This window comes from Takifugu flavidus, chromosome 13, assembly GCF_003711565.1.
Source record: "Takifugu flavidus isolate HTHZ2018 chromosome 13, ASM371156v2, whole genome shotgun sequence".
NCBI classification, from domain to species: Eukaryota; Metazoa; Chordata; class Actinopteri; order Tetraodontiformes; family Tetraodontidae; genus Takifugu; species Takifugu flavidus.
In genome coordinates, this window is record NC_079532.1 from 1,759,787 (window position 1) to 1,785,940 (window position 26,154).

Here is a 26,154-nt window from a genome sequence, read left to right on the forward strand (position 1 = left end):
CCGTGCGTTCTGTCTCTCCAGATCTTTGGTATTCTGAAGGCTCCATTCACAGATCAGGGTGATGGTCCAATACTGAGGCTGGAGGATCTGGGAGACCAGCGCTATGCTCACTTCAAGTACATGCTGAGACTCTGCTACAGGGTCCTGCGCCACTCCCAACAAGACTATCGCAAGAACCAGGCAGGTTTCCCGTCTCTGTCAAATCAACACTCAAAGTCTGACTTGTTGCACCATCGACCCGCTTTATGGACCACGTGATGATACCTTTCATTCTGACAACCAAGTGGTAGTTTAATTTTAATCAGTTTAATTAGGTGAAATAATGGGAGTAATGCTGATTGAGGTTTACTATTGTCATAAATACCAATGGATTATGGTAAAACCCTGCCACCGCCATGTTGCATTATTTTCATGGTTACCGAGGCAGGGGCGCAAACTAATCCGCTGTTGTGTGGATTAGAAAAGAGGTGTCCTCCTTTTATTAGACCCCTTAATAAGGTTTTGTGGACTTTGACATTTTAGAACACGTAGTCCTTTAATTAATGAGGAGTTAAGTGAGCCGAGCACTGACCTGAGAGAATAAAGAGATCTAACATGCACTTAAGCACATCTGTGTCCACGTTTCTGCAGGGTTACATTTACTAGCTGATTTTAGATTTGGGGAATCATTGGTTGCGTAGAATTCAGGGTTTTAATTGTTATGCAGTCTCACAAATTAACTGCACATGTAATGCAACATTGAGGACAAAAGTTGATTTTATTCTTCCTATCTATGAGGAAAATGTTATATAATAAAAGGCACCACCACAGTAAGTAATCAGGGTGATTGCAATCAAATGTTTCTTGTGCCATGCAGGAATATATAGCCAAAAAGTTCACGATCATGCAGTCTCAGATCGGGTACGAGATCCTGGCAGAGGATACAATCACTGCGCTGCTGCACAACAACCGCAAGCTGCTGGAAAAACACATCACGGCCAGAGAGATCGAGACTTTTGTCAACCTACTGAGGCGTAACCGAGAGCCCAGGTGAGACTTGGAGGCCCGACGGGAGAAAATAATGAAAGACTTAACCCACGTTGTCAGATTTGTCACAGCGATGCCATATTGTCACTGTTTGGGGGGGATTATTGTATGTGGTATCTTACACTCGTGCTCTGATACAGACGTCAGCGATGTGTTTCTCTGCTGTATTCGTCATGTGTGTTTAATTTGATGTCTGCTGTCTGTTTTCATGCAGATTTCTGGATTATCTCTCTGATCTGTGCGTGTCTAACAAGACTGCAATACCCGTGACACAGGAGCTTATCTGTAAATTTATACTGAACCCCACCAACGCAGACATCCTCATCCAAACCAAGTGAGTCACACTGCGTGCTCCTGGTGTCTTTAAAGTGTCCGAGTTCTTCCTGCCATTTATCATTCCATTCATTTTTAAATATGTTTACACATTGTATCAGCCATAAACATCAAAAAAACAGCACAGCAGGTTTTCCGCAATAACTGGTTTGTGCTGCCATCATAACACCCCCACCCCCCCACCCCACCCCGTGCACACACACCCTTGCAGGCTGATCTCTAGCACGGAGACCACCCTGGAGTCCTCTCTGCTGCAGGAGGAGGTGGAGGAAGAGGAGGTATGGCTCTACTGGATTGACAGCCACAAGGAGCCTCATGGGAAATCCATCCGCCACCTGGCTCAGGATGCTAAAGGCACCCATAAGATGGATGTAGACATTGTCACCTATTACAGGTGATGGCAAAAATATTGCACTGTTGTCTGTGTGACTTTTGATGAACAAACACAAAAAAATTCATTTTTTTCCCCTGTTTTGTAGGTACCAGCTAAACCTGTTTGCCAAAATGTGTCTGGACCGCCAATACCTTGCTATCAATCAGATCTCCTGCCAGCTGCCTGTGGATCTAATCCTGCGCTGCATGTTTGATGACTGCCTACCCTACAATCTCCGTGCCTCCTTCTGTCGCCTCATGTTACACATGCACGTGGACCGGGACCCGCAGGAATCTGTAGTGCCGGTTCGATACGCACGCCTCTGGACCGAGATCCCCTCCAAAATCACAGTGCAAGAGTGGGTGTTGACCCATGTGACAGTGTGGATTTTATATGCCAGAGGTGACTGGTTTGATTTTGCTGCAGGTTCGAGTACGAGTCCACCGACACGTCAACAGAGGAGATGAAGAGGAAGTTCGCGCCCACCATGGAATTTGTCGAGGAATATCTCACAGATGTGGTCAGTCAGCCTTTTCCATTTGGGGACAAAGACAAAAACGAACTCACCCTAGAGGTAAAATCAAAGATTTGTGCAGCCTTCTTTTGTCTCAAAGATGCTTCATCACTGGTTTGTTTGTTTCACTCCTCTCCTACAGGTGGTGAATCTGGCTCGTAATCTGGTCTACTTTGGTTTCTATAGTTTCAGCGAGCTTCTCCGTCTCACACGCACTCTCCTGGCAATTCTCGATATTGTGCAGCACCCACTCAGCTTCATTAACAAGCTTAACAAGAGTCCAGAAGCTGGTCAGTGTTACACTATATACAAACTACTCCATCATTTCTCAACCTCTCAGCTATGATTTAATGTAGCACTTGTTAGAAGCAATGAAAGATTTCAATTTAAATTACTTTAAATAAATTGATGTACGGAAGACCAAAGTAATACTTTTAATAATACTTATTTTATTCTCTGTTTCACAATGACATAAGCTGAATAACGTACATTTATTTTAGGAAACAATGTCCTGCGCACCATCCACGGAGTTGGAGAAATGATGACTCAGATGGTTATGAGTCGAGGAGTGCCGCACAGCCTCCCTGACACCCCTCCCTCCCTGCGCTATGGCAAAGGATACTTCTTGTCTGACAACGAGGACGTAATGGTGATGGACACCAAACTGAAGATCATAGAGATCCTGCAGGTCAGCGCCCCCTGCTGGGCAAACACGTTTGAAGCCGTTTTACTGATGGTCTGAGGTCTGATGTCAGTGTTTGATTTGTTTTTGGATGCTTTTTCTCCCCCAATCAGTTCATTCTGAGTGTGAGGTTGGATTACAGGATCACTTACTTGCTTTCCATCTACAAGAAAGAGTTTGGAGACAACAGTATGTCGGAAAACTCCTCTGTGGCAGAGATGTCCCCAATGTCTCGTGAGATTTTTCTCTTCTGTTATGTAAACCTAAGCATATTTTTGAACCATTCTTTCATAAATGTGATCAACAATGCTGCCTTTTTATTCTAGCTTCTGAACCAGACATTGATGAGATCACAACCAAGGCGGAGACCATGTTCGCGGGGAGGTAGGTTAACCTGCCTGTGACCAGATTTACAAGTAAAATATTTTGACCGCTTGAGTTGTTTTTATTTTTTATTTTTAGCTCAGAGTTAAGCGCAGTGGAGCTGGATGACGAGGGTGGCCGGACATTTCTGAGAGTTCTGATCCATCTCATCATGCAAGAATATCCCCCTCTGGTGTCCGGCTCACTGCAGCTCCTCTTCAAACACTTCAGTCAGAGAGCTGAAGTGCTACAGGCCTTCAAACAGGTAGCAACACAAAGAGGGAGTCATGGTTGATTTTATTATTATGGATTAGGAGGGTTCTGCTCCGTCCTCAGCTGCAATCAGCAAATCTATGCATCACGCTGAGATTTGCTGGCTCAGATGTGGCTTCACACAGTAGTCTTTAAATAGCTTTATGCCTTCCCTATTTTTGTTTAGGTCCAGCTTCTAGTGTCAGAACAAGACGTGGAGAACTACAAGCAGATCAAGACAGACTTGGATCAGCTGCGTCTGACTGTTGAGAAGTCAGAACTGTGGGTGGAGAAAAGTGGCGTGTACAATGGTGAAGACCTGGGTGTCAGACAGGGCAAAGAACAGAATGAGGTGTGACATTTATTCCTTCAAGGGAATTCACTGCACGTACACCTGTAAAACAGCAAAATATTTGTTTATTTAATTGCAAATATTGAGCAGCCTCAGAACCGAGCGTGTGTGACTCTGTTCTAACAAGCCTCATCTGAACACTCTGCACTTCTTTGCAAAAGTGCTGAAGCTAAACTTGCAGTAACATCACTGTTCTGCTAAAGTGCGAAGATTTTTACATCCTTCAGACTTCCATTAGTCTCCTTTCTGTGTGCTGTATGGTTGTGAGAGCTGCTCTAGGCAGGAACACCAGCCTACTATATTGTCTTTATTAACTTGTCTTTGCAGGAGGGTGTTCTGAGCCCAGTCCAGGATGGAGACAACAAGCCTCAAATTGACAGCATCAAAGCAAACAACTATAAAATCGTCAAGGAGGTCAAATCAGTGCATTTTCCAGTTCAGTGTTTGTATCTTCTCTAATATTATGTCCATCACGAACATTTGTCTGTGTGTGTGTGTCTGTGTCTGTGTGTCTGTGTGTGTCTGTTCTTTAGATCTTACTCCGGCTCAGTAAGCTGTGTTACCCCAGCAAGAAGAGTCGTGTGCAGCAGCAGAGGCTTCTGAAAAACATGGGGGCCCACACTGTCGTGTTGGACCTGCTGCAAATCCCCTACGAAAAGGTGGGAAGCGTCCAAAACAGCCAGTTTCTGTGCCTCCACTTCCTCTGACGGACTTTTCATTTTACTTGTTTATCCCGATGTTGCACAGAGTGATGAAAAGATGAATGAGATCATGACCCTGGCGCACACATTTCTCCAGAACTTCTGTAGAGGAAACCCTCAGAACCAAGTCTTGCTGCACAAACACCTGAACCTTTTCCTCACCCCAGGGGTACAGTCACATGTCTTTATCTGTTTTCTCTCATGCAAAGAAGAAATCTTTCAGTTTTTTCCCCTTTTCTCTAAATGGCGGGTTCAACAGTTGCTGGAAGCGGAGACGATGCGCCACATCTTCATGAACAACTACCAGCTGTGCAATGAGATCAGCGACCGCGTTGTCCATCACTTTGTCCACTGCATTGAAACACACGGACGACACGTCCAGTACCTCAAGTTCCTGGAAACAATTGTGAAGGCTGATGGAAAGTATGTAAAGAAATGCCAGGACAAAGTCATGACAGAGGTGAGAGTTTCTCCTCCTTTCCCCAATTTAACAAGACTGGATTTATTGCAGCGCAGATTTTAATCTCATGTAATCCTTATGTCCAGCTGGTGAACGGAGGTGAGGATGTGTTGGTGTTCTACAACGACCGCTCCTCCTTCCCGGTGCTGCTGCAGATGATGGGCTCCGAGCGAGAGCGGACCGATGAGGATGGAGCTCTGGCCTATCATAACACCCTGGTGGAGCTGCTGGCTGCCTGCACAGAGGGCAAGAACGTCTACACCGAGCTGAAATGCAACTCCCTGCTGCCGCTCGATGATATCGTACGAGTCGTCACCGACATCCACTGTGTACCAGAGGTGAAGGCCTGATAGGTTTTTCTGGAAAATATTCATATATTCAGAATTTCATTGTATATAAAATGTGTCAAGCGATGCAGTTGAATCATTCCTTGACAACTTTTTGAATGTCCTGTAGGTGAAATCTGCTTATGTGAACTTTGTCAATCATTGCTACGTGGACACAGAAGTAGAAATGAAGGAGATCTACACGTCCAACCATATTTGGAAGCTCTTTGACAACTTCTTGGTGGACATGTCCCGTGTAAGTCTGTCTGAAAAGTTCATACTCTCGCTGCATTTAACCGGTAGAGAAAAACGAATCAATTATTCAATAAAGAAGGCCTGAATTCAATACTAATAAACTGTGTATAATCATGTTGATGTTTATTATTATTATTACAGGTGTGCAACACCACCACGGATCGAAACCATGCTGATCCTGCCCTGGAGAAATATGTGACAGAGACAGTGATGGCCATAGTCAAGGGTTTCTTCAGCTCGCCTTTCTCTGTCAACCATGCCAACTTGCAGGTATTTTTTTCCTTCTGGCATCTGGCCTGCAGGTCATGTGCGCTCACGTACAGGAGTCACACAGATGTCACGTCAGTGTGGTTATTTAACAGGAAAGCATTGATACCCATGTTTTTCTGGCAATGATAAATGATAAATAAATGATAAAAGTGTCTTAGATCTGTACACACATTTCCATTATTCTTTTTTGTCTAACACGGTCGAATACTCTGTTCCGCAGACAAACCAGTCGATCTTCATCAAGCTGCTCCAGTCTTCCTTCAGGATCTATAACTGCACCTGGCTCAGCGCATCTCAGAAGGCCAACATTGAAAGCTGTATTAAAACTCTTGCTGATGTGGGTGAGTGGACTGCCCGGCCCTTTCCTTTAAACAATGATAAAGACGCTTATTGAAGTGTAAAACGACCTGTTTCTCGAAGCTAAGGCACGGGCCATAGCCATCCCGGTGGACCTGGACAGTCAGGTCAACACTTTGTCCCTCAAAGTCCACAGCACCATGGTGCAGCGAGCCGCCAAAGACTGGAGGATATCTGCGCGCTCACGACCGCGCAAGGAGCCGCTGGGTTGTCCTGACTACCGGAACATCATCGAGAAGCTACAGGTGCACAGTTTCATGGACTAATACAAAATCTGTACATTCAGGTGTTGGTATTATTCATAATTGACAAGGATATATCGTTTTTTGTGTACAGGGTGTTGTATCCCTTTTGGAGGAGCAGTTCAGTCCAAAAGTTCAGGCCGAGTTTTCTGTTCTGGTGGACGTTCTTCACAGTCCTGAGCTGCTGTTTCCAGAGGCTGCTCAATTATGTGAAAGTGGAGCATTCATGTCTAAGTAAGCCCCGTTCTGTTATATGTGGGGCAATGGCACACATGTGGCTTTCTTTTAAAATTCCAGATTTTACATTTTCCCGGAACAATGGATGACAGAAAAGTCTGTTAAAGAAATATCCCTGTTTAACCACAAGTCCCATGAGTCTTAATACATCAGCAGCCTTCTAGGAATGATCTTACTGATCTTACTCATTGTTCACCTCATCAATAAAGTATTGTTTTGTTTTTATGTCATGCACCAGTGGCTGTATTAGGGGGCATGAATGTAGCTGATTGAGCTCTCTTGTCACCCCCACTCAGACTAATTAAACACACCAAGAAGCTTATGGATAAAGAGGAGAAACTGTGCATCAAAATTTTGCAGACTCTCCGGGAGATGCTCGATAAGAAGGAATGCATCCAGGAGTCTGTGAGTACTGAAAACCAGTTTTTGTCAAATCACTGTGGCTTCCACAAGACAGCAGTTGCACAAAGTCTCCACTGCAGACTCATTACAGTATTATTATGTTAATTAGGGGAAATTAACTAAACATTTATGGTGTTAGCAGTTGTGTGCTGCTGTCAGCAGACCGGCGTCCCCTTGTTTCCTACCCAGTGTGTCGGCCCAGAGCCCAGACTCTTCATCAGTATGCTGTGGGCTTTCCTCTCTTATATAAGGCAGGAAGGCACTTGAGGACAAACTCACACTGAGAAGGAAAATAGGATGGAGGAAATAAGGAAAGGAGGAAGAGAAGGTGGAGGAAGGGGAGGCAGGCTGTGAACAAACAAATCAATACTGCAGTGACTGGGAGGGTGCCTGTCTTCTGCAGCACAAATACTCACTCGGAGGCCTCAGAAAGTAGATGACCAGAGCTGTCGGAGGAGATTAAAGGAGTATTGGTTGCATTTGTGTCTCGGAGTGGTTATGAAAGTTTGTATAGCAAATGGATGTGTATTTACTCAATGCGAAAAGGCAACAGCCCCAAAACTGGATTTTGTCAACAGAGACTGGGTTAGTCTAGTTTGTCCCTCTGAACATCCCACAAGTCTGTTTGGCTGATAAAGCCCTTTGTTGTATGCATTAGTAAAACTGTAAAGACTTTCTCAATAGCCACACTTGCAGCTAGTTTCTTTTGGTTTTGGTTGTCGGGGCAGCCCGGCATTTGGTTTTATTCGGGGGTTGTGTGGAGCCGGATCAGATCATTTAAAAAATTTAAAGGACAAACGTCTTCTGAAAAGCAGCTGAGGTTATTTGAGAAGCCAGGCAGTGACAAGGACGCGAGAAATGTTGGTGTAGGTGTGTCTGAGTGTGCTTGGGCGTGTATTTGTGGCCTCTCTCTGTCATATCGCGGTAGCCCGGCGCGTGGAGCTGCAGCCTCACTGCACAGCACACGGAGAGAGAGATAGAGAGAAGCGACTGATGAAAATAATGAGAAGGAAAGGCAGACAGACGAAACAGACAGAGAGAGTGACAGCAAAGACAGCAGAGGTTGGTGGCTCCCCTGGGTTGCAAGTGGGTGGAGGGGAGGGAGAGGAAGAGGAAGGGATGGTGGGAGAGCGATCGAAGAGGGGACGGAGGGAGGGAGGGAGGGAGCCATGTGAGGAGCCATGTGAGTGGAAGGGGAAAAAAAGTGGGCAGCGGCTACAGGGTGAGGGATTGGCCAGAAGCATAGTCTGCTCAGTCTATGAGGAGACAGGGCAGGGGGTGCGCTTACGTAACAGCCTGCAGTGGCTGAGCCAGTGTCACATGGACCATCATGTTCTCTCCCTCCCTCCGTCTCGCCCACCCTCCCTCCCTCCTTCTCTGAATGCATTGTCTCAGTCTATTGCATTTTGTCTGCCTGCCTGAGTCTCTCCTCCAGTCTCTCTCCTCCTGTTCCACGCTGGCCTTGCTCTTTATTTGCCTGGGTCATGCCAGGAGTTGTGCTCCAGCAGCAGACACCAATTCAACCCTAGTCCCAGCACAGGCTTTTGTTGGATTATTGTAGCATTTTTTTCACCATTAGCTGATTTTCTTTACCTGCTTTAAAACTCAAGGAGACAGCTCAGCAGGTCCCATCTTCCTGTATCTTTCCTGTGACTTTAAAGCATTTGTGTGTGTTTCACGATTTACGCAGCATCTGTGATTACGGTGATAGCCACATTCGCCGTTTTGATTTATAGCTTTTGCCATGAGGGTCTGTAGCAGAGCGTATGGTTTAAGATAGGAAAATATAGAATATTATGGAACATTTATCATTCTGAGATGGATCCTGCTCCACACATGATGTGCAGTCATGTATGTCCTCCAAAGCTGTTCAACCCTGCTTAGTAGCCAGTTATGTAATAGAAACCACTCTCACACTCACTGTCCACCCTCTTTCACACTCATGCCTGTCATTCACATGCTGCCTGTGTCCGTCTCTGTCTTCCTGTCCCTCCCTCCTTCTTTTCTCTCTGCCTTGCCAAGTTTGACGCCACTGGCTCAAGGCAAAGGAGATTTGCAGATTACCACCCTTTTCAAAGCTAAGTGCATCACACAGATGGAAAAGCTCCTCTCAGACATACGGGGCACGCGTGCACACACACATGCAGGCATGCATGGATGCAGGCTGTAGTGTCAGACTGGATATCCCCGTGTAGGCTCGTCCTGCAGGGTTGTCCCTGTTTGTCCCACTAGGAGGTTCATCTGTAGCAGGACAGGCTCGGTCATGCATTTCCTGTCATATTTTTATTCTGATAAAGGAACAATAATAACGTGACAAATTTAAGCATCATGCTTTTCAGTCTAGTTTTAATCATAGTCCATATTTGTATATATAGTCTTTTGCTTGAAAATGCAGCAGCCTGTAGTTCTTTGACTGGTTCAGTAGGAAAACCATTACTCTTACTGGGAGAATGGACCAGCCTTCCCCATATATTTAAACCCAGTTAGGATCCAGTTATACTTTCATATTATGCAAATTGCTAACATTACTTACTCAAGTTAGTTATTACTTCCTCAAGTTAGTTTTTCCCCTGTGGTTGTTCCAGACTGATGAAGAATCCTTGGTCATAAGTCAGAATTAGGTAATATAGGACCTATGGAATGCCTGAAAACATCTTACTACCTGAGGCTTTTCTGAATCTTTCTCTGAGGTCAAAACCAAAAATAATCGTTTGCATGACAAATTAATTTAGATCCCCTCTCCCCTCTGTATTTGTCAGTTAGTGTTGTATTTTTGGTTTCCATGGCAGCACATATGTTTTTGTGGGGCTGAGACTGTGTGCCTGCTGAACTTTAGAGGAAGGAGGTTAACAGAGAAAGTCAGTCACAAAAATACGGTGTTATTACACATACAATGTTTAGATACAGTTCACAGCATGTTATTTGAATCGGATTGCATGTGAATTAAGTCTCTTGTGTTCAGGGAAGCACATGATGCCAACATGAATACCAACTGTTATCGGGACAGCTTGCTTCTTTTTTATTTTATTTTATTTTTAATGCTCATGAAATACACACACAAAAAGACACACGTATGACACTCTTTACTGTCTCTAATATTACATGGACCATCCCACTCTGTTTTTATTAAGACTCCCCAATCTTTCAGCCAGCAGAATCTTTTTCACTGTAATTGGTTCACCTGGGTCTGCAGCTCCGAGCTCCAGGAGGTGGGATGTAGAAGGCTAAAAGTCACCAAAATTGCTTTTAGTTTAATTTCTGGTCTGATTCTGGTGCTGCATAGAAATATAATACAACTCATGTACTAGTGTTTATCTTATTTTGCCCGTGCGCAGGTCATCCATCAGTGAGGCAGACAAAAGAACTTCCAACTTCTTCTGTAGTTTGGCAGCTAACTCAATTTCAACATTACAGCCTTTCCAACAACCCTGATCATCTCTTAATGACGTTAGTGAATCACGTGTAACACATCCTAGTTGTCCCAAACCAGTTGTCCCTCGTCTGAATGCTTGTCTATGCTACCAGGCTTATATTTGTCTGAACTCAACAATTGCTCTCACATGTGGCCTTAATTTGTTTTCCTGCTCTGGTTTGCCAAGTCAAAAACGTCTCATGTGCTGTCCTGCCCAACGCATTCAAGAAAACAGCACCAGCGCATGTATATGTCCACTTATGTCTGCAGAGGAAAAGCATAGCTATTAACAATCATCCTTATTTTATGTACCCAATGCATTTTTGCTTGTATGGTAATATGCTAGTAACCATGGTACACTATGTAGTATGGTTATTAGCATGCCGCCTTATAGCAAGAAGTTTCAGGGCTTAACAACCAGCTTTTATGTGGAACACATTTGGGTGAACTGAGACATTAAATATTGCCTGGGTGTGAGTGACTAGTGTGCGTTTTCACCAAAACACACAGACACGTTTCAAATGACTGCTGTGAGAGAAAGCAGCGCAGAAACGACAACCGTTAGCTCTCCCATTCTGTGCTGTGTTTGAACAGCCTTCTCAGTGGACCGAGTCCCTGTATAATCGACCTTGTCTGACCCGAGCAACTCAGCCGTGCGCCCTCGGTACTCCGCCCCTGAATGTTCCTGGCACCCTCTGCCTTGGTTCCCCACTTACGCCTGCTGGCAGTGTGATTTTTTTCAGACCATCTAAAGAAGCACAGACCATGCTCAGACGCTTTGTCTTGGTCTTCGCGCAGGTCTCTAGAGTTTGAGACATCAGCAGACAGCAGAGCTGCGACGGGGCTGCAGGAGGGTGGAGGAGGGAAGTGAGGACGCGGAGATCAGCAGCACATCCCCAGTTTGGAACCGCAGTGTGGCGTGCCGGTGCACATTTTAAAACGTTACAACTGTCTGCTCTTCACCGGCTTTGTTTTGTCCTCCTCCCCGTTTCCTCCCACATCCCCCCACACTCCCTGCTCCTCCCACCTTCTCTTCAGTCAGCTCTTCTACCTCTATTTCTATCAGTCTTTCTTGTGGCTCTTACATCACCTGACTGGAGTCTTTTTTTCTGGTCAATGCAGCAGCAAGCAGATGAGTCAGGCTGAGCTGACTTTCCTCTAATACCGTCCTGCCGCCTCGCTTTGCAGAGTTAGCCAGCAGACTGCATCATGCAGCAGGCAGACGAGTGAGGGCAAGCGTCCGACGGCTGCTTTTAAACTTCCCTCGCCAGGCTGGTTCTTTAATCGATGTTTCATTCTCACACCCTCTCTCAGAAAAGGGGAAACATTGAGTCAAACATGGTTCTGTTTAGAATCAGTCAGCGCTTGAGCACTGGGAAGTCGTTCTGAGTCTGAGTGGGAATGAGATTGGCTACTTTAGTGCCCGCTTGCCTTTAGTTCAAGAAGTCTGCTTGGACGAGTCGGGGAGGCATTCAGCCTTACCGTGCAGGCAGACCAGCGTCTCTGCTGACTGCAGATGAGATGGAGTATTTACTGAAACAAGGAGCATCACCAAAACGTGCTCCTTTCTATCTTTGCCTGCTGCAAACTTTTGAGGGTTGCCACAGGACATCTATTGTACTGGACAATGCACGTTTGCCCATGCACGTTTTTGGGTCGGGGCTGTCATAATTTAATTTAAAAAGTATAACTATTTTTTAGCAGCCGTATTTAAAAGCCGATTGGTTGGTTTTTTTTGTTTGTTTTTTTCTTTTGACTTTGAGCTAGTCCAATGAAATCTCTGGGCCTTGACCCCTCCCCCTTGACCAAGGTTATCAAATTTTGCCACCTGAGTTCGACCAATCTTGCAGAGGAGTGACTCTTCGTCTGTGGAAAGTGATTTTAAAAAAAACCCAGCAACAACACAGAAGCACAAAGGGGGAGTGTGCAGGGAAGCTGAGAGGAAAAGGGCTCTAAAGCCTACAGGTGGACGCAGCAAAACGTGCCAGAATCACAGATTTGTTTGCCACCACAAGTTCCACAGCATCAGGGGTTCAGGGCCGTCGACAGGGAGTGCAGGTGCACAGTCAATGTGCGACAGCGTGGTAACACAGCAGCATGAATAGTAGCTCTTCAGGTGGATTTGGAGGAGGAGGAGAAATGTGACTCAGCAGGGACACGCTGAGGAGAAGGACTTCAGAATAGATGCTCTTCGATTTGGCAAGCGTTTGTCTGCAGCCCGCATCAGCAGCAAAGGAGGCAACTGCATTTTAGATTTCCGATTCAATTGCTTGAAGACGCGGAGAGGAGACAAATGTAAATAAGTCATCCGCGACAAATCAACAGGTGGTCGGCTTCTGAACGCCCTCAACTTTCTGCACTCTGAGGCCAATCCTGATTGGTCGAAAATGTCAATTGACGGAGCGCAACAAGCAAACCTGTCAAATTTCTTTGCACAGATGGGAAGGTACACACACATGGGTGACACACAGTCACAGTCAAAGACACAGGAATGACAGAAATGATGATTGTGTGTCTGTATGTATCTGAGTGTTCCATTGATCTGATCCTCTATCTGTGCTGGGTTAATTTTGCCATGTTTACATGTCACCATAAATCAATAAACAGCACCCATGTGGGAAAACAATGTGTGCAGTAGTTACGCAGATGAGTCCCATTAACCACGAATACTAATCAGCAGCTTTCACAGAGGCGTGAGAATCATAATAGCGATTGATTTCTAAAAATGCAGAGATGAGTGCATCTTATTGTTATTGTGGGATTATCCAATGATGCAAAGTTATGTAATGCAATAAGATAATGCAAAAAATGTGCAACAGTGTCCAGACAGTTCAGGAAAAGGTTTAAATTCAGAGGAATGTATTGTTGAGAATGAATCATAAGTTTCAGGTCATGGCCATCCTTCATCCATCCATTCATTTGGTGGATCTCATAGACTAGATTGTTGTTGTTGTTGGATAATTAGTGTCCCCCCTCCTTTGTGTTGTCTCTCTGGGAGATGGAATAACAGAAAACACTCCCATTAGGTGTGAAATAAAATCAGCAAAGCCCACCTTGTTTAAATGATTGTGTGAAATGTTCTGTTGGTTTGAACCTTGAATAACGTCCTGATGCAGGACTTTCTCTCAGACCTCTATGTGGACCTAATATCATTTATCGTCATCATAATTTATTTTCTCTACAGGGGAATGAGCTGAGAAAGATTCTGCTCACACGCTACTTTGGGAATCAAAAGATCGCCTCCAAGTCAGAGACCGGGAGTGGAAACAGCTCATCCGGAGGCTTCGTGAAGTCATCATCTGGAGGTCAATGCTGCAAGAACTCCTTGTTACGCTTATTATGAAAGCATGTTCGCATGCCTTGAGTGTGGCTCGGTGACACGTTTAGATTAAAACGGTTTGGTTCTACATGGTCTTAATCCGTGCAGGAGCTTCTACCATGCTGGATTATGACAAGCCAGGCAGCAGCATGGTGGAGATCCAGTGTCTATTGGACAATGTTGGGACCTCGGAGCTGGTAATTGATCTTATTGTCAACACCAAGAACGACCGGGTGTTTGAAGAGAGCATCCTGCTGGGCATTGCCCTTCTCCAGGGAGGAAACACGCAGATACAGGTGGGTGAAGGAGCTGTTCAGTTATTTTTTCGTCTATTTTATTACCTTTGACAAAGATGATATTGTTACATCCTATTTCTCCCGCCATCAAGGCCTCACCCTCCTCCCTCCATGGAGAGTCACGTGCTACATTCATTGCCCTGTTAGGGAATAGAATCGAATAGAATCGTTCTTATTCTCAGTTTTGGTTTATTTGAATGTTTCCCACACAGAACTCCTTCTACAACCAACTATCCATGCAGAAGAAGTCAGAGAAGTTTTTCAAGGTCTTCTACGATCGCCTGCGTCTAGCCCAACAAGAGATCCGAGCCACTGTCTCCGTCAATATGTCTGAGCTCAGCTGCCGGAAGAGGGACGATGACGGCGACGTCTCCAGTATCAGGTTCAAGAGAGGTACAGCTGAAAGTTTTGTGTCATAGAGATTTAAGGAGCATGTGATTGTGGGGAAAGTCAGCACAACTGTTATAGACATAATCTGATGGGATGTTCAGCCCAAATTCAAACTTTCAAGTTGCACTCTTCTTTCCCACAAAGGTGGAGAATAAACCTTTAATCTTTGTCATTCCACTGACCTCTGTGCAGCCTGTCATTTCCAGTTCCTGTTGGTACATGTGACTCCCATCTGACCGCTCACATCACAGGCCTGTCCAAAGGCCATTGTATCAAGAACGGCACTTTTAAGCTACAGAACCTCATTCGATATTTCCCCCGCCATCGAGGGGGGTCTCTGAATTTCTTCTTTTTAATATATCTGGAATGTCACGGTGTAGGCTGCCATTGATCAACCTTTGATGTCTATAGTGGCAGATTTTATCCTTTATCCACCTTCATTGACCTGTCTTCTGCTAAATCTTGTAAAAATGTGTTTCAAAAACACTCTTTTCCCCACTTTAGGGAAGGACTCGGGGCTCCATATGAAGGATGACATGCGAGGGCAGCTGAAGGAGGCTTCTTCTGTGACCTCAAAGGCCTTCAGTGCCTTCAGGAAAGAGCTTGATCCAGACCTGGAGAGTCTCGGCCAGAACGGTGACATAACCGCAGCTGAAGAGGTGTTGGAAGAACCGAAGCTGAGCCCCGCCATCACAATAATGAAACCAATTCTGCGTTTCCTACAGCTGCTCTGTGAGAACCACAACTCAGAATTACAGGTGCTGGCTTCGTCTCTGCTGCCAAGAATTAAAGATTTCGAGTCCAACTGCTTTAAACATAACTGCTGAGTGACCACTTTTGCTTTTAGAATTTCCTTCGCAACCAGAACAACAAGACCAACTACAATCTGGTGTGCGAGACTCTTCAGTTCTTGGACTGCATTTGTGGAAGCACCACAGGAGGCCTCGGCCTGCTCGGCCTCTACATCAATGAGAGTAATGTGGACCTGATTCGCCAAACCCTGGAGACCATCACCGAGTACTGCCAGGGTCCCTGCCATGAAAACCAGGTCAGTCATGGTGGTAACGTACCAGACAAACCATTAAATCCACATCTGGGGACTTTTTTTTTATAAAGTCTCAGACCCAGGAACAGAGATGTGCTGTTTCGTACCTGATTTATTTATTTATTTATTTATTTATTTGCAGACTTGTATAGCCAAGCATGAGTCCAATGGCATCGACATCATCATAGCGCTAATTGTCAATCCCATCAATCCCCTGGGGAAGGATCGACTGGATCTGGTGCTGGAGCTAAAGGTGAGTAGCTGGTCTTTGAAAACCTGCCCCAGTTTCCTGAAAAGTTGTTAGAGTAGATGAGGTTAGATTAAGTTCAGATTTAATGGCCGTGTTGCAAGATGGTGACATGCAGTGTTTAACCAGATGTTCAGAACAGCAGGGCTGGGCAAATCCAGTCCTGGGGGTTGGATTCAAGCTGGGAGTTTGACCTACCAGGCAAACTACTTTCACCAAAGCAAGTGAAAACCAAGGTGAAAGGGGGTTCTACCTGTTGGATAGAAAACCCGGCTTTGCCCGGCCCGGACATTCAGCATATGCAGAAATATATTGCAAAAACCAGAAAGACATGATAGTGTCTTTTGTATGTTGAATCCAAATGATCAGTTCCATTAATGGTAAATACATGTGTTGTAGAACAATGCCTCCAAGCTCCTACTGGCCATCATGGAAAGCCGCCATGACAGTGAGAACGCAGAAAAGATTCTCTACAAGATGAGACCCACTGAGCTGGTATGTCAGCAGGTTCACACTCACGCACATGTACAGGCACGGCCCTAACTCTGCATGTCATGTGTCGCTCAGGTGGACGTCATGAAAGAGGCGTATACTCAGGTTCTGGAGAGCGAGGAGGATGACGACAGCGTGGGAGACCAAATCAAGCCCAGAGATGTTGGACACAACATTTACATCCTGGCCCATCAGGTGTGTGGGGGTGGGGGTGGGGGTGGGGGTGGGGGCGGGGAATACAAATACACAACTGTATTTTTTCTGGCCCAGAGCAAGAATGAATGCACTGTTGTACAGAGAAGTGTGTTGTTGTACATCTGCGTTTTTGTGTGTCTGCCTGCTCTAGAGTTTATTTCTGTTGCCAGGTCCAGACTTACTCTCACAGCTTTTCCACTTCTGCTTCTTCAGCGTCTGCTCCTGCTGCTTCTTTCACCATATTAATCACTTATTTAGGTGGTTTTTTTTCATTTGAGCCAAGTCCAGGTTTCAATTTTCTACATTACAGGAAATGATTATAATTACTTGATCATAAAGTTTGAGGCCCAGTCAGAGAAGACTTCTTACATAAACATTATTGCTCTTTTTCTTGTGGGTGTACATTTTAGCATTTTCGGTGCAAGTAGAGCACCATGAAAGTTATTATTGTTAAATTATAGTTTTTGGCTCCCAGCTGGCCCGGCACAGTAAGGTTCTGCAGCAGAGCCTCAAGCCAGGATCTGGATCCGGGTTTGACCCTGACAACGAGAAGGACGCCGCCTTTCATTACTATGCCAATCACACAGCTCAGATAGAGGTACAGCTCACCTTATCTTGATTCTAAGGCCAATCGTGTCTGTTCCAGTCCCTGTCCAGTAATCACTTCTCTGCCTGAGCTGAGGATTGTTGCCGCCTCTGTTCCCCAGATCGTGCGTCATGACCGCACCATGGAGCAGATTGTGTTTCCCGTCCCCAACATCTGCGAATACCTGACCGAAGAGTCCAAGGTTCGCGTCTTCACCAGCACCGAGAGGGACGACCAGGGCAGCAAGGTCAATGACTTCTTCCAGCAGTTTGACAACCTCTACAATGAGATGCGGTGGCAGAAGAAGATCCGCAGTAAGCCTTTGTATTCAGAGCCAATCCATTAAATGGTGGTGACAGGAGTAGGGCGGATACGAGTGTCCCACGGTTGTTATTCCACGTGATGAGTTTCTCTTTCCTGTTTATGCAGAAAATAAAGCTTTGTTCTGGTTCTCCCGTAATATTTCTCTTTGGGGGAGCATCTCCTTCTACCTGGCCTGTATGGTCAACATCGTGGTGGCTGTCTTTTACCCTTTTGGTGACGATGGTGATGAAGGTGAGAACTCATGAGCGCATCTGTGATATATGAGCCCTATAGCAAGCCCTCCTTCATGACGGTTGGGGGGGAGGGTCTCCTCCTTTGTATTAGTGGGCCTTTAAACACAATTATCAGTATTATTGAAAAGTTTAAAAAGTTTTTGTTTAAAAAAAAAAAATCAATTTAATGGGCTAAATGGAAAAATATGTTGTCTGGCCTAAAGTAATTGCCATTCACTGCCAGCCACTGATGGCTTGATTAAAACTCTATTGACTGTTAAAACTCAACCCCAAGCCTTCTGCTTTTAGCGGCTTTTGAGTTAGCAAAGCTTATCAGAGGAGACAGATCGGGATTTTTTTTACAATAGGCTTTTTTAGTTTCTGCAGTCATAAAAAAAAAAGAAGGTTGGATTCCATTTAGCTCTGTTACGTTCTTGGTTCTGTGCTGTACTTGCTCATTAGAGATTTTTTTTTTAATTTGAAAAACAAATAAGATTTGTGAAAGAAAATACTGATGGCCTTGATAGTTGTCACTTCAAAGTAACACTCACTGTTACCTCAGGTTAGTTTTAATATGTACTGTATTTAAAGTCTTCTCTCATGCCTGCTCTCATGCACACACACATTCGTGTTTCCACTCTGCCCTCCAGTTACACTTTAGCATCCTGTAGTATTCAACCTGATGTTTATCATCATTTTCACATATTTAATCGTACCTGTTAGGTCAGTTTAGAGTGGAAGCAGCTTAAATACTCTTCTGGGGCTTCTCATCACACGTATCTGTATGATTGATTAGTTTACCATCCAAATCAGTCACAAATCATAAATCTCCAATAAAAACACCAGTCGCAAGACAAGAGTTTGATTGTCTTCTGCAAGAATAAGCTTGTGGATCTCAGAGGAGTAATTGATTAGAACTTGAAACACTGTTGTACAGATTTTTCATTGTTTGTCTACCCCCCTTGTCCAGGTACCTTGCTCCCCTTCTGGAATATATTGTTGTGGGTGGCACTGGGGGTGTTTAGCGTTTTACTTCCAGTCTTACCCAAGCCACAGGGCATCCAGTTCTTCCTGGTTTCCCTCATTCTTCGCTCCATTTACACTCTTGGCCTGGGTCCTGCCCTGTTATCGTTGGGCACCGTCAATGTAAGTGCTGGCAGTTTTTAACGCGCTGATTATGCCTCGCATCACAACTTTTGCCAAGTTTTGTTTTCTTACATTTCAGCTCTTCAACAAGTTGGTCTTCCTCGTAAGTTTTGTCGGCAACCAGGGGACGTTCACTCGAGGCTACCAGGCAGTTGTGATGGACATGCTCTTTATCTATCACATGGGTTACGCCATCATCTGCGTCCTGGGCCTCTTTGTTCATGAGTTTTTCTACAGCTTTCTGGTAAAACAGCTTTCACTCAGTCGTGTCACTTGAGAAGCAAACCTGCTTCAAAAACCTATCTGACGGGGTTGCTGTTGACAGCTGTTTGACCTGGTGATCCGGGAGGAGACCCTGCTCAATGTCATCAAGAGCGTGACAAGGAACGGACGCTCCATCATTCTGACAGCCATTCTGGCCCTGTTTCTCGTTTACTTCTTCTCCATCATCGGCTTCCTTTTCCTGAAGGATGACTTCCGCATGGAGGTGGACCGCCTTCCTGTACCAGGTCGGAACTTTTACATTTTTAAATCCAACATAAACAGTAAAAAGGAGTAATGTGAAAAATAAAGCTGCATTTTACACTAAACATTAGGATATCCTAGGTTGCACCAGGATTAGCTGCTTCAACATGTTGCGTTCTCTTTAAATTTCATCTGAATTTCCATCTTAAAAATCCTACAGTACCAGCACGTCTCGGCTAGACCGTGCGTGCCCAGACACGTTTAGTTAGCACAGTGTACGGTGTGAGATATAGAGCTCTGCCATACTGCTGTGATGGTGTGGAAGACAACCTGCTTGCACATGTGCACCTGTTGCATAACCTGGTGACCAAGCCGTCCTGTGTTTTGCTGAATAGAGCAGGCGCAGCGGAGCACTGGTGTATTATGTAACCGGCTCAGCTCACCTCCCTGAGAACAGATAGAAAGGTGTGAGCTGAGCCGGTAGAACTGTTGCTCCATCAGAGCTGCAGAGTGATTTGTCCACACTGATGCTGTTTGGGGGGGTTGCAACCCCTCCGCCCCCACCTCCTCCCTTTCTTTCTTTTCCTGCTCGTCCTCTTCCTCTGTCCTAATGGGTTGAAAACACCCCCTTCAGTGATGCTCTGACCCAGGTGCATGATCACATTTAAGTCTCCTGCTCAAAGCTTTGTCAATGTGCAAAATGATTTGTCCAAGCAGCCCGCCCACTCTGCAGCTGTAGACTGTTTACATAATGTCACACGACTGTATTTTGTTGTTTTTTCTTTTGGGGGGGGGGAATTCTTATTAATAAGAATCATTTAAACCTTTATTTTGTAATTCAATGTCATATTTTCTCATCTTAGATACAGAACTAAAGGACATGCTTAGTAACAGAGAGGTTCCTAAAACGTGTTCCAAGGAATTCTGCCCTAAACCACCTGGTAAGGTTAAAAATGTACTAAATTTGTAAAAGCCTCCTTTCAACACATATTTCTGGTGCTATCAAGTCGCTGTTGCATTGGGTTTTGAGATTTATTTTTTATTTTTTTCTGACGGAGGGTATTTATCTGACCTTTGCAGGTGTAGATAGTTATTGAAAGGTTACACACACATGCACACTCCCAGATGCATGCACACAAAGAAACTTGATGAGGTGGTGACTCACGATCGTGATTGTTCTCCTGCGTCTCTACGGATCACCTGCGCCATAAGAGGGCACACGTGATCTTGTCCATGTATTTCACCTCTTCTTCCTGTTCACCTGCTGTGCATAAATGTCCTAGTGCCGCTGTTGCTTCTATTTATGTTTTAAGGGGTTTATATTCTCTTCATTTTGCTTCTTGCACTTGAGAAATCAAGGTTAGATTTTCCGTTACACCACTGTTGGCCATTTAAATGAAAAAGTCAATTCAAAAAGCAAGGTCTTATTTCAAAGCCAGTCCCATCAGTGGTTCAAATATAAATGAATAAATAAAGGTCTTGAAATGTCTGGTTTCTCTTTGTTATGTTTAATTACTCCTGTCAAATATAAAATCCAGTTTGACTTTGATTAAACCTGCTGTGAACACACACATTTCACATGAATTGACACATTAATTCAGTCAACAATAGTGACAGTCAAAGTGATTATTGGTGAATATTTTCCGTAGCCTAGATATCCCTTTTCTTATTACACGGAGCAAAGTTGTTATTTTGTGTGAACAGAGGAAGATGATGGGATGGAGCGGGTGTGCGACACGTTGTTCATGTGTATAATCACCGTCTTGAATCAGGGGCTACGTAACGGAGGAGGCGTAGGTGATATTCTCAGACGACCCTCCAAAAAGGTAAGGGTTATATTTTGGCTTTAGGCTGAGCTTTTCTGCTACACCAACCTGAAAATGATCCCACTCTAAATGGGTTTTCTGTATGTGACTGCACCACACAGGAGCCTCTGTTTGCAGCCAGAGTCGTCTACGACCTTCTGTTCTTCTTTGTCGTGATCATCATCGTTCTGAACCTAATCTTTGGTGTCATCATCGACACGTTTGCTGACTTGAGAAGTGAGAAACAAAGGAAGGAGGAGATCCTGAAAACCACCTGTTTCATCTGTGGTGTGTGTTTGTTTGATTTACCCGGGGGGGGGGGGGTCCAGACCCAGGCCTTGAGGGCTGCAATCCAGCTGGGGGTTCTGTCCTGGCACCCCTCTTTCAACAGTGAAACGCATCTGGATTCCAGCCCTTGAGGACTGAGTTTGGGCATCCTAACGTGAAGACCCTCAACGGTACATTAAGATGAAGTTGTGCTAATTCCTACTGATGTCCTTGCAGGGCTGGAAAGGGACAAATTCGACAACAAGACAGTGACTTTTGAGGAGCATATCAAATCAGAACACAACATGTGGCACTACCTTTATTTCTTGGTTCTGGTGAGGGTGAAGGATCCAACTGAGTACACCGGACCTGAGAGCTACGTGGCCCAGATGATTGCGGTCAGTAAATAAACTCCCTTTTTTTAAAAAAAATATTTTTTTTAGCTTTTTTTTATCCCCTGCTCATCCCAGATTGCCTTTGCTGTGTTTTTGCAAGTGTTAGAGCTGCACAGCCGTCTTGATTTGGCACAGATTGCTAACTGCGGGTCTGAGCCTCCCCAGCGCAGCAGACTAGCAATCGAACGATGAGCCTGCGTCTAAAAAGCTGTGCCAAGCATCCCAATTTATTCTCCTCCCCTCCAGAGGAGAGACGTGTCTTCAGACATTGTCTTTGCTGTAACGAGCTGGGATGCAGGGTGGTTAAATAGCATTTAATCCCAATCCAACTTTGTCATTATCAATGAGGCAAATTGCGGCACCGACAGACGGACGTGAAGCTGAAATGTGTAAGGTCAACCAGACGTGCCGCCTTCAGGTTAATGGATTCGCATGAAACCTTGGAACACAATGGCACATTTCATGATTAACATTTTGGCCGTGATGGGCACAAAATGCTGGCATAACGACGAAGCATTTGCATAACAAACAGATGACAGGCGTTAAATTAATATGCCTCAGTGGGTCAAAAGAGAGGTCAATTCTTTGATGGCGGGCCAAAGTATCACCGTATGATGAAGTATTGCTGAGGAGGATTCCTGCTTGAATGAAACGAAGCACATTGTGCGGGGGGGGGGGAAACTGCACTAATGAAAGCCCCATCATAATGACTGCCCCACAGTGTGATTTTAAATGGCAATTAACACATTTGGTAATTATCAAAGCAACATCGGGGGCAAGTGTAATACTGAGTGATATGATAAGAGTTTATTTCCCCCTCCCCGCTGTGCAGAGGATGAGCTCCTCCTTTGCTCAAAGGGTAAATAGCTCCCACCTTACAGCATCTTCATGACCTGGGGATGTTTTCACCCCCTCAGTGACACCATTGTCCTCTTTTGAACAAGTTGGTAAGAAAGGAGCCTTGAGAGGCCAGTTGTTGCTAGACGTTTTAGGCACACAACTTGAATGTCTTCCTGCAAGTAGCCACAGTCACACACACACACACACCCACAACCTGGCTCTCATAACTCACATCTGGCTGGCTTTGTTGTGGCACTGCCATGCCAGGCACAAGAGAGGGATCCTGTTACACCCGGTCTCTGCTCTGCTGGTGTGTTGTGCATGTGGACGTGCGAGGGTGTTTATGTGTAAAACTATGACAGTGACTACAGGCCTAGCAGGTACTGCAGCAGCCACTGCGCTCTTACATAACCCATCTCAAGTGGCCTGCTAATAGCTCAGCCCTGCCTGGCACGTGCTTCCCTGTCCCTCTCTCACTCATGCACACGCACGAGCACACAGATGGAGCCACGTCATGAGGCCTCCATTTATTCTATGACACACGTGTGGTTGAATGTTATAAAAACATTATCTAAGAAGTGCATGTAGCCTCCGCCTGTAAAGTCAGATGAATGGGGAGGCTTTTGGAGATGCAGCAGGTCAGATATTAGAGGCTGCTCAGGTAAAAGGTTGTTGTGTGTTTGTGTCAGTACACTACAATATTGAAGTATTTTCATTGGACACGACTCTAAAGCCATAAACTGCATTTTATCGTAACGCCAGAGAGGCACGTTATAAAACCGCGTCGCAGGGTTGTTTATTTTAAAGTTGTACCAGAAGTTGGACGGTTGTGTAACAGCAGCAGCAGCTGTGTAAAGCGATTAAGCCCCATAATATCCTTTTACACCATCCCACAGTGAAAGCAGACTTAAAGTTAAAGAAAAATGGCATCTTCCAGACACAAAATCCAGAATATAGGTGTGTTTATAAAAACACTATGGGTGATAAAACCCATTAGACAATATAAATAGGATCATTTTCTGGAATACTTTTGAACATTTGCAAATATATAAGTAAAGTTTGTGTGTTCTGATGCAGATGTGAACAGCTGTCACACTAGATTATTGTAAAGCAGTCGTGTGTGGAATAAACATTAATCTTAATGCTGACGGGAGCCGCCAGACCCATTGGGCACAGCTCTGGACAGCGGACCACTGTCTGGATAACATGGGTGGAACCATTGAAATTCAGTCTCAGTTTTTCCAACAACCTCATCAACTTAACAATGTCAGGCTATTTATTGGACTTTGGGGGTTATTTAATCCATCAGTCATGGATAACTTGATAGAACAATCAGATAGTCCTCAGCTTCAGGGGCGCTGGCGTCTCACAGCTCCTAGAGTGTCTCTGAGCTGTGAGAAAGAAAACATGAAGATGCACGAGGTTCTAATTCACAACCTTATTTGCAGACACGGTTGTTTAGAATGACTCAATTCATCATCTGTTTCATTCAATTTTATATTGAAATCAAGCATGCCAAGCTGTGCCTTCAGACATTCTGTTCCGGCAGCATTCCCAGAGGACTTTAGCCCAATTTCCTCAATGTCATGTTGTAACATTGACAACTCTCCTGGTGGTTCACCTGCTCGACAAATTAAATACGCCACCGCTAGGGAGGGTTTCGTCAGAGTTGCTGTGCATGGAAATTCAATCCATAAACCGTGCACGGCGGCATTGGTCAGTTTAAACCTGGTTCTTTTCTTTTCCTCCTCCTTCTTCTTTTCATCCCTGCCCCTGCTTTCATGGACAATTTTCACCGGCGGAACAGAAATCCCATGACATGTCACACTTCCGCACACACTCTCCTCAGTGTCGTCAGCACCTCGCATCATCTTTTCTCTCCCTTTTAATCTATTTTTGTAGCAGAGGAGGTGGGAGAATACCTCACTCCTCCTACAGGACGTGCCAGGGTGCCAGTCACATCCCACTCTCTGCACCTTTTTCTGAATTTTTTTGTTTTTTTTGTCTCCTGTCTGCACGGAGTCAATTTGGTAAATCGATCTTACATAAGCTCAGCTGATGGCGGCCCGTCTCTATGAAACATATCTCAAGCACCATGTTGTAATATTCTTGCTCTTTGTCTGCTTTCTGCAGATCTGCGCACAATTCAAACACCCACGTGCACAAACGCAGACGCGCCCCAGAGTTGATTACATAACTGCACAGGTTTGTTTTGCTCCCTGGTGTCACAGACCGATGGTTGGCGGCGTCCACGGCTCCACTGGACAAACGAAGCACGATTAGAAATGTGTATCGGTTTTCCAATCATCTGCCAGCAGATGACAGTGACTCATCCACACCTCACCAGTGCACTTTTGGAGCGGCCAACGGCTCATTTGGTCAGGATGGCTGTTGACTGTGTGACTGCAGGACCAGACCTCACATACATCCTACGTCAAGCTATTATATTATGGTTTCAGCTGTTGCGATAAATGTGCTGCAACTTGTTTCGAATTTAAAATTTTGGGATTGTAAATGATTGAATTACCGAATCTTTTCAGTGGGAAAATAATTCAAAACATGAGGCGCATGTGACCGGTTTTTATTTTCCAAATCCCTTCTGTCCTTTTTTTTTTTTTTTTTTTTGAAGTTTTAGTTTCAATAATAGAAAGTTGTCATCCTCATATCACATGTTTTGTCCATGATGAAAGGTTTGGTTTTAAGAGCTTCACTGTTAATTATTTGTCTATTAATACAGCCTGTTTTCTTTTTTGCTTTAATTGTTTTCAACATGATATCAAATATTATCAAGGCATGCCAGAAATTAGAGCTTCTTTCAGAGCTAACACTGTTCTCTGCAGCATTCGGCTGCACGTCCGGGCAAAGTCTCCGGCAAGCTGAGTCGGCTATATTTTGACCTTTTTATTCTTTTTAACCTTCCTCACCTCTCACCTATCAGGAGAAGAATTTGGAGTGGTTCCCCCGTATGAGAGCCATGTCTCTGGTGAGCAACGAGGGAGAGGGCGAGCAGAACGAGATGCGCTGCCTGCAGGATAAACTGGACGACACCGTCACTCTGGTGGCTCAGCTGTCTGGACAGCTGTCTGAGCTCAAAGAGCAGGTAGAGATTTCGCGTTAGGAACTTTGAGAAAGGACAAAAAATGAAATACTGAACCTCTTTCGACCTAAAAACAGCAATAGGGCATTTTTTATTCATCTCTGCACCAAGACTGTAGAGTGATGATGCTCCTGAGTGGGTCTATCTTGTCAGGGATGAAGGCAACAGAGATCTGCCAGTGAGCCTCTGGCTGCTATAAGAGTAACCCTGCTGATTGAGTGTGACCGATCACTCTTATCACCTGCCTCCCCTGCATGTGATTCCAGTCACAGGCCTGTTCTTGTTCCTCCTCCACCAGATGTGTGAAAACAACTCCAACTGTGTGAGGATCACACCGCAGTAAACAAGACAACAACTGCTGTCGACCTCAGTCCTTAACGTGGCCCTGCTGGCCCAGAGGTCCCTCGTGAGAGCCCCCTAACTAACCGAGCGTGCAACACGAAGATGTCTCTGCCTGCTAAGGCTTCTGCCACAAA

At 45.0% G+C, this 26,154-nt stretch overlaps 1 protein-coding gene across 2 annotated transcripts in view; it reads left to right on the forward strand.

Annotated features, from left to right (window-relative positions):
* The window catches only part of itpr2 (inositol 1,4,5-trisphosphate receptor, type 2), a 37,418-nt gene that overhangs the window by 8,867 nt on the left and 2,397 nt on the right, over positions 1-26,154 (forward strand). The window contains exons 15-56 of one of the 2 annotated variants that reach the window (XM_057052982.1): positions 22-180; positions 857-1,029; positions 1,241-1,360; positions 1,571-1,753; positions 1,839-2,090; positions 2,159-2,306; positions 2,389-2,536; positions 2,747-2,934; positions 3,042-3,162; positions 3,255-3,312; positions 3,391-3,556; positions 3,731-3,895; positions 4,223-4,309; positions 4,429-4,554; positions 4,643-4,765; positions 4,856-5,056; positions 5,143-5,394; positions 5,513-5,638; positions 5,779-5,907; positions 6,128-6,248; positions 6,328-6,509; positions 6,601-6,740; positions 7,040-7,148; positions 13,742-13,862; positions 13,985-14,172; positions 14,385-14,565; positions 15,067-15,320; positions 15,410-15,610; positions 15,750-15,860; positions 16,254-16,349; positions 16,422-16,541; positions 17,017-17,139; positions 17,249-17,441; positions 17,557-17,682; positions 18,634-18,809; positions 18,889-19,053; positions 19,135-19,318; positions 20,138-20,215; positions 20,979-21,100; positions 21,202-21,367; positions 21,584-21,744; positions 25,520-25,681. In XM_057052982.1, coding sequence (XP_056908962.1) covers positions 22-180; positions 857-1,029; positions 1,241-1,360; positions 1,571-1,753; positions 1,839-2,090; positions 2,159-2,306; positions 2,389-2,536; positions 2,747-2,934; positions 3,042-3,162; positions 3,255-3,312; positions 3,391-3,556; positions 3,731-3,895; positions 4,223-4,309; positions 4,429-4,554; positions 4,643-4,765; positions 4,856-5,056; positions 5,143-5,394; positions 5,513-5,638; positions 5,779-5,907; positions 6,128-6,248; positions 6,328-6,509; positions 6,601-6,740; positions 7,040-7,148; positions 13,742-13,862; positions 13,985-14,172; positions 14,385-14,565; positions 15,067-15,320; positions 15,410-15,610; positions 15,750-15,860; positions 16,254-16,349; positions 16,422-16,541; positions 17,017-17,139; positions 17,249-17,441; positions 17,557-17,682; positions 18,634-18,809; positions 18,889-19,053; positions 19,135-19,318; positions 20,138-20,215; positions 20,979-21,100; positions 21,202-21,367; positions 21,584-21,744; positions 25,520-25,681 — 6,405 coding nt within the window. Of the gene's footprint in view, positions 1-21; positions 181-856; positions 1,030-1,240; positions 1,361-1,570; positions 1,754-1,838; positions 2,091-2,158; positions 2,307-2,388; positions 2,537-2,746; positions 2,935-3,041; positions 3,163-3,254; positions 3,313-3,390; positions 3,557-3,730; positions 3,896-4,222; positions 4,310-4,428; positions 4,555-4,642; positions 4,766-4,855; positions 5,057-5,142; positions 5,395-5,512; positions 5,639-5,778; positions 5,908-6,127; positions 6,249-6,327; positions 6,510-6,600; positions 6,741-7,039; positions 7,149-13,741; positions 13,863-13,984; positions 14,173-14,384; positions 14,566-15,066; positions 15,321-15,409; positions 15,611-15,749; positions 15,861-16,253; positions 16,350-16,421; positions 16,542-17,016; positions 17,140-17,248; positions 17,442-17,556; positions 17,683-18,633; positions 18,810-18,888; positions 19,054-19,134; positions 19,319-20,137; positions 20,216-20,978; positions 21,101-21,201; positions 21,368-21,583; positions 21,745-25,519; positions 25,682-26,154 lie in introns of those variants that run through there. The other variant, XM_057052983.1, reaches the window with a different exon arrangement.